The following is an 8,133-nucleotide window of genomic DNA, read 5'->3' on the forward strand; positions in this document are numbered from 1 at the left end:
TCGTACGATAACAAGTCATAAGTTTTTTGAGACTAATATGATTATTTTCCATGATTATATTTCATGAAATTGTAAGATCATGTTAACCTTCTGAGTATATGTACCTAGCCTTCTATCAAATAGATTTTGTAACTCAAAATAATTCCTGAAACTTTTTAAAACTCAAACATAAAAATAAAATATGGATGTTACAATATATATAGGAAAAATAGGCATGGGATTTTCTGCCTTTTAGATACTATTATTTGTATTAGTTTTAAGCTAAAACATCAAATTGACTACTATTAAAAAAAAGACTCCTTTGCCATGCTCTGTATTTTGGGCATTGAGATAATTAAATTTTAGTATAACTGGAGCAAAAAAAAAAAAAAGCTACCACAACAAGACGTACAAAAAACACATTCAAGAAATTTATGTTTTATTAGACTCATAAGTTTAGTAGTGATTATAATATGGAAGGGGACTCTTGCAGCTAAATCAATGCATTTAAGGGATAACAGATTATACCCAAACTTTTTATGGTTTTCTAAAGAACCACATTCAAAAGTTCATTTTAATTGAAGGCACAACATTAATTTGATTCAAAGAACCATAAATCACTAGATGATATGGTGATAAAAAGGTTAATGGGCATTTTTAGTTTTTTTCATTGATCTACCATGCTACCGATATTCATAGGAATTATAAAGCAAGCCCATGGATAACAACATCCAGTCAATAGATCCAAGTACGTGAATTTCAACTTTCATTTGAGAGAAGAAAATAGACTACAGTGCTTTAAATTGCTCTTCTCATTTTCATTAAAGGACATCAGTTCAGTTCAGTTGCTCAGTCCTGCCCGAATCTTTGTGACTCCATGGACTGCAACATACCAGGCTTTCCTGTCCATCACCAACTCCTGGAGCTTGCTCAAGCTCATGTCCATCGAGTTGGTGATGCCATCCAACCATCTAATCATCTGTAAGCCCCTTCTCCTCCTGCCTTTAATCTTCCCCAGCATCAGGGTCTTTTCCAATGAGTCAGTTCTTCACAACAGGTGGCCAAAGTATTGAAGTTTGAGCTTCAGCATCAGTCCTTCCAATGAATAGTTGGACTGATTTCCTCTAGGATTGACTGGTTTAATCCCCTTCCAGTCCAAGGGAATTTCAAGAGTCTTATCCGACACCACAGTTCAAAAGCATCAATTCTTCAATGCCCAGCCTTCTTTATGGTCTAACACTCACATCCACACATGACTACTGGAAAAAACCGTAGCTTTGACTATACAGACCTGTGCTGGCAAAGTAATGTCTTTGCTTTTTTTTTATTAACTTTAAATTTATTTATTTTAATTGGAGGCTAATTACTTTACAATATTGTATTGGTTTTGCCATACATCAATATGAATCCACCACGCGTATACACATGTTCCTCATCCTGAACCCCTCTCCCTCCTCCTTCCCCGTATCATCCCTCTGGGTCATCCCAGTGCACCAGCCCCAAGCATCCTGTATCTTGCCTCAAACCTGGACTGGCAATTCATTTCTTATATGATATTATACATGTTTCAATGCGATTCTCCCAAATCATCCCACCCACTCCTTCTCCCACAGGGTCCAAAAGACTGTTCTATACATCTGTGTCTCTTTTGCTGTCTCGCATACAGGGTTATCATTACCATCTTTCTAAATTCCATATATATGCGTTAGTATACTGTATTGGTGTTTAATATGCTAAGTTCATCATAGCTTTTCTTCCAAGGAGGAAGCGTCTTTTAATTTCATGGCTGCAGTCACCATCTGCAGTGATTTTGGAGCCCAAGAAAATAAAGCCTCTCACTGTTTCCATTGTTTCCCCATCTATTTGCCATGAAGTCATGGGACCGGATACCATGATCTTTGTTTTTTGAATGTTGAATTTTAAGCCAGCTTTTTCACTCTCCTCTTTCACCTTCATCAAGAGGTTTTTTAATTCCTCTTCACTTTCTGCCATAAACGTGGTGTCATCTGCTTATCTGAGGTTGTTGACATTTCTCCCAGCAATCTTGATTCCAGCTGTGCTTCATCCAGTCTGGCATTTCACATGATGTACTCTGCATAGAAGTTAAATAAGCAGGGTGACAATATGCAGCCTTGGTGTACTCCTTCCCCAATTTGGAACCAGTCCATTATTCCATACTCAGTTCTAACTATTGTTTCTTGACCTTCATACGGATTTCTCAGAAGACAGGTCAGGTGATCCTGTATTCCCGTCTCTTTAAGAGTTTTCACAGTTTATTGTGATCCACACAGTCAAAGGCTTTGGCCTTTGTCAATAAAGCAGAGAACATCTATGATCCAATATTCATAAATATGTCCAAATTAAAGGACATATTTATGAATATCTTCCTTTTGGTCTTTAAGAGAAGTACAAATCTTCATTGTAGTTCCCCTTTTAAGTTAGTTTCTCCATTTATTTATGTGACTCCTAACATTATTACAAAGTGATGAAATGCTCATTGCATTTGCATCTGAACAAAACCTTTTAGGAGCTGTGTTACATGTATTCACTTTCCACCTCTCAATTCCAAGTGCTCATGGCTTCCCCCTGCCTCTAGAACAGAAATGGAAACTTATCCTGAAGCTGAAAGTCCTTCATTAGCATCTTTCTAGGTTCTTTTGTGAATTCATCTCCTGTCCTTTCCTGGTCTAACCAGTCCTCTGAAGTCAAACTCATTTTCTGAACATGCCAAGGTCATCCCTGGGATGGAACTTTTTTCTCAGTCCCATTTCCACTCCACTTCTACCTGGAGTGACATCAACCTAACCCCCTCAATAAAACATTCCCTCATTGTCCCCTGTTCTTGTCATCTTTCTGTGGTGTTTGGAATTTCTTTTTCATCCTTTTATCTGCTTCATAAATTAAATCCTCTGCAGGGCTCAGAGAGTATGGCTTTTCATATCCCCAGATCCAGCTTGTAGTCTAGAGAAGCTCAAGAAACAGACACTCATATCATTAGGCAGTCTGAAGTAAACCATGCTGCTTGAAGCAAATTCTAACATTGAAATTTGTGAATTTGGCAGATGAACATTTACCTATTTATTAATACAGTGAATTAAGGATAATTTTTGGTCCAATTGCTTAATATGGCATAACCTGATTTTTAGGTTAATTAATTTAAAATATTATCTATGCATAATGTTCTTCATAGCATTTCTGAAATCATTAATTTTTTAGAATCATAGAATATTTAAATTAAAAGACTATAGAAATAATTTGATCAAATTATTAATAGTTATGAATGATAAAACTAAGAACAATCAACTGATATAATCATGGCTAGAATTTAGGTCTCCTTGATAGAAAAATAGCCAAAGTAAAGAATAATAAACCAATATATTTAAAATGGATAACCGACAAGGACCTAGTGTATAGCACGTGGAACTGCTCAATGTTACGCGGCAGCCTGGGTGGCAGCTGGGTTTGGGGGAGAATAGATACATGTACATGTATGACTGAGTCCCTTTTTTGTTCACTTGAGACTATTACAATGTTGTTAATCGCCTATACCACAATACAAAAGAAAAAGTTCAAAAGAAAAACAAATAGATCGACAAAATACTAGAATAAAACACAAATGTTTGACAAGGTGAACGTGGTGATGGATTGTAATTGAATGATGATGATTCACCATTCATCCATATTCATCTTCATGTTTTTAGGTATAGAAATAATACAAGCCCTGCAAAATTTACAGACCAAATAAACAGCAAGTCCTTCCACCAACATTATATAGAGACAAGTTTTGATAACCGTAAACACTAAACAAATAAACTTTAAGTAACAGTCTAAAGTGTCAGGGTGAATGAGCTTTGCCTTTAGTTGCTACTGCAGTCATTTACTTTGTTTTCTTTTATTAGATACTTAATCCGACCGGATCCACTGGCTTACCTACCCAACAGTGAACCCAGTCGAAAAAACAGCATCTGCAACACCATGGTTCAGGACTCTCGAGAGGAAACTCAGCTTTGATAAAAAGAAAATAATAAACTGGTTTTTTTTTTTTTTCCCTCCAAGGATGTTGCTTGAAACAACTTTAGATCTTAGGAAAGAAAAAGCATTGCTGGCATGAACTAAACTAGATTGGAATATATCCAATTCTCTCATATTTAAAAAAATCTATTCTCCTGGAAGTATAGAGTATTTTGAAACTTGAAGTACTGCTTGTTGGTACTCCTCCTATGAATATCGGAAAGACATCAATGGAATGGTTTTGAAAACCTAAATCAGAACACAAAAATTTAAACCTGATGTTTCCTTGTTTGACAATGATGCAAACTGTAGAAGCCAATTTTTTAAAAAGTATTAAGGCTTTATGAAAGTAAACTAGAAATCTAACTATATTTGGTGCATCCCAGTGGACATAGAAGATGGTTGCTCCTCTTAAAATTAAATGTGTCCTATTACATTGCTGTTCTATAAACAGCTCATCATACTGTGTCTAGTCTTCTCTACACAGATAAACAAATTTATGTGGCTGACATCTGTGTAAGAATCATAGTTTGCTTTAGAATATGAATCCTTCAGTCTTTTTAACCTTTTTCTTGCCTTTTCATATGATATGATATCCATTTTAGAATTTGCCATGTTGATAGCATGTTTTATTACTCTGAAGAAATCAAAACAAACAAAAATAAATACTAACTACGTGAAATTTCCCTCACTTTATGTTTGACACACATTGTATGCCAAGAAAAGTATAAAAGCAAATATGTATCGTTCTCCTAACATATTGTTCTCCTAAGAGAATACCTAACATAGGGAAAATACTTGAAACACATTTGTCAATTTAAGTTTACTCCAAGAGTTGAAACTGAAATATTAAGTAAAGATTTTCATTAAAATCTTGAGCTTTAACATTTTTTATATATCTATACAGTATGTTTCAATAGAAAGATACTTTAAAAGAAACATAATTATGCTTTTGATAAAATACAAAGAATTTAAAACATTAGAAGTCCTCCTTTATGCTTTTAGCATTAATCATATTCCAAAAAATGCTATATCAAAATTTTTATCTAATGTAACTGTACTTGAACATTGTGTGGAAAACACAAAATAAAGATAGGAAGCTTGGGGGAATTCCCTGGTGGTCTAGTGGTTAGGCCTCTGTGCTTTCACTGCCAAGGGCCTGGGTTCTAATTCTGGTCAGAGAACTAAGATCCTGCAAGCTGTGTGGCGTGGCCAAAAAGAGAAGGTAGTTTTTGCCATTTGCATTGAATGCAGACCATACAGAATTGGGCAGTTATAAAAGAAAAGGTGGCCGTTGGTGACTCCAGCACTCTTACCTATGTTGCATTAGTCCCCTTCAGAAACAGGTTGAAAAATACAGAGCTTAGTTTGCAAGGTAGTTGGAATGTGTTGTCATTCCCATGAAAGAAATACTGAAAAAATTTAAAGATATTTTTGCTCCAAATTTTTTTTCTGAATTTTACTTTGAATTTTAATTCAACAGAAGGTAGAACATTTAAAACTAGAAAGAGATGTGGTATCATTTATTTACACAAAGAAGCAGATAAACTGAAAAGAAAATAAGATTAAAGGTAACAAGTAAACTCTAACATTCCCCCCAATTCTGTGAATATAAAATATAAAATGTGAAATTATAGATTACAGCTATTGTATAATTTGGCTTTGTGTATATGAAATGCCCATTTGTTGTTGTTTTTGTTTAGTATTTTACATTACTCTCATTTTAGAACAACATGAACACCAAGAATTTCCCCTAAAATAGGGAGACCCTGTATTTAATTCTCTTTAACCAAACAAGGAAATAGAAACACAACTTAAAACAAAGATGGTATGCTTATACATGTGTATTTGTTATAAACACAGGTGAAATACAGTTGACAAACATAGTCATATAGAAATTATTCAAACTGAAGGCAGAATTGAATTAATATATGTAATGGAGAACAACAATAAATTTAATGAACTTGTTTCATATTTGCACATTGAAATTTAAGTATGATATTTCTTTGAGTTGCCATGTCTTTACCCATTACAGTTGTGTTTAGGAATAAGTATAAAGTTTTATGAAATCTTTTTCCTCCAATATCTCAAATTGAGTATTTTTGCATTATGACAGTTGCCAAGACTAGGGTTTTACGCTAGGTAGGACCTGACTATATTTCCTACAAAAATAAAAAATGTGTTTCATAAATTTTAAAATAATTATTTTTGACTATGAACATTAGTCCAAATTTAATATTTAACACAATTCAGATCAGCTTGCTATAATGATGATAGTTTATTACACTTTCTGTTATTTAAAAAATAAAAACACACTTATAGAAGCCTTTTAACAAATGGTTGCCTTTTTAAATTACTTACACTTGCACATGAAAATAGAATATGAAGTCAATATTAGTTCTTATAACCCTATGGGATTTGATTCTGTTTATTGTCTATGTACCATTTTGCTACCAGTTACATTGCTTTAAAATAAATAATAAAATTATTTCTGATGATGACAACATTTATTTTGGCAAAACTTGAGTTGTGTAGACAAAGTATATTTTGATTTGCCACAGTTGTATTTTTTCCTGTCACTTTAATATTTCAAAACCAATATAAACATGAAGGTGATATCACTGGAAAAGTTGGTGATAAATAAACAGTTGTTAAATTACTTAAGAAAAGAAGGACAGGAAAGACAGAGAGACAGAGGAGGAAGTGAAGGGAGGGAAGGGAGGGAAAAGTAGAAAGGGAAAGAGATGAAGAGAGAGGAAAAGGAAAAAAAAAGGAAAGGAAAAAAATCAAAAAGAAACACCAATGTAGGTTTAAAGGCCAGAAAAACAGTGCTTAGAGAAAACCAATTTTAAATGCAAAGCTAGACTTTCGGTCAGGGAAATGGAGTAGAAACTTTTCTCCCTGTTACTTCTAAGTGCAGCTGGAAACCCTAGATATGAAACTGAGCAGCGCCCTCTGGGCCTTCCCAGGGACAGACACACCATCCCCCATGTCCTAGGAAAAGAGTCAAGCAAGACCAAGTAGTATTAACTTGGCCAAAAAACAGAGTCAAGGACACTTTGTTCCTTAAGAGCTCTTAGTCATATTCTGAGCCATACTTTGGAGTTGTTGTGCAGATACGGAAACCCCCCACAAGGGAAGAAGTTGACTCCATGCTGACCACCAGCACATAGATCCCAAACCAGTGGGAACCAGAAAATTGATACTTGAGGTTCCTGAAAAACCATCATGTTACCTCACCCCCAACCAACCAGAAGGATGTACATGATCCAGGTGCATACGACCCTCTCCTTCACCTTGCCTTTAAAAACCCTTCCTTGAGAGCCACTGACAAGTTTGAGGGTTTTGAACACTAGCTGACTGTTCTCCTTATTTGGTGCCTGGCAATAAACACTGTACTTTCCTTCACCACTGCCTGGTGACCATAGATGGCTCTGCTGTGCCTCAAGCAAGCAGACCTAAGTTAGGGTGAACGACAAATACTACATATCAATCCAGCGTAAGACGGCTGAAGAGAAGAAGGAAGATGGACGAGGGGGCTATGGCTTGAGGAGCAGCAGGATGATGGGTTCTCTGGGTTTTCTTTTTGCCTCCTACAATTGCTTCGGATATTTGGAAACACCAATGTGCATGCATGCTCAGTCATGTGTGACTCTTGGTGACCCCACAGACTGGAGACTGCCAGGCTTCTCAACCCATGGGATTTCCAACGCAAGACTACTGGAGTGGGTTTCCATTTCCTCCTCCAGGGGATCTTCCCAATCCAGGGACTGAATCTGCATCTCCTGAATCTCCTGCTTTGGCAGGTGGGTTCTTTACCACTGTTCCACCTGGGAGGCCTGGGAAATGTTAGTGAGAACAGCAAAGCCAAGAAAAGCCTGCTCTTTCTACGGGACCAACATTGCAGCGTATGCGACTGTCACAGCGCCAGCCTCCTGATGACACTGCAGTGTGCGCGGCTTTTCCACAGAACGTCTCCTAAAATATACGGTGGTCAAAACATCCAGTGGCAAAGAGCTCCCTCCAGCACCCCCAGGATGGTGTGTAATCAAGTGCCTCCAGTGGTATGCTCCCCCATGAAGGCTGTCCTGAGATGTTCAGCAAAGGAGTACCACAGAAGTTCCTGCAATTCTGTGAACCGTA

General features: G+C 36.3%; 1 protein-coding gene across 1 annotated transcript in view; it reads left to right on the forward strand.

The window, feature by feature from the left end:
- The window catches only part of KCNT2 (potassium sodium-activated channel subfamily T member 2), a 436,616-nt gene extending 432,626 nt beyond the window's left edge, over window positions 1–3,990 (forward strand). The window contains exon 28 of the mRNA XM_052653896.1: window positions 3,879–3,990. Within this exon, the coding sequence (XP_052509856.1) occupies window positions 3,879–3,990 (112 nt within the window). The remainder of the gene's footprint in view (window positions 1–3,878) is intronic.
- Window positions 3,991–8,133: the final 4,143 nt, after the last annotated feature.

Source organism: Budorcas taxicolor, chromosome 16 (genome assembly GCF_023091745.1).
Source record: "Budorcas taxicolor isolate Tak-1 chromosome 16, Takin1.1, whole genome shotgun sequence".
NCBI classification, from domain to species: Eukaryota; Metazoa; Chordata; class Mammalia; order Artiodactyla; family Bovidae; genus Budorcas; species Budorcas taxicolor.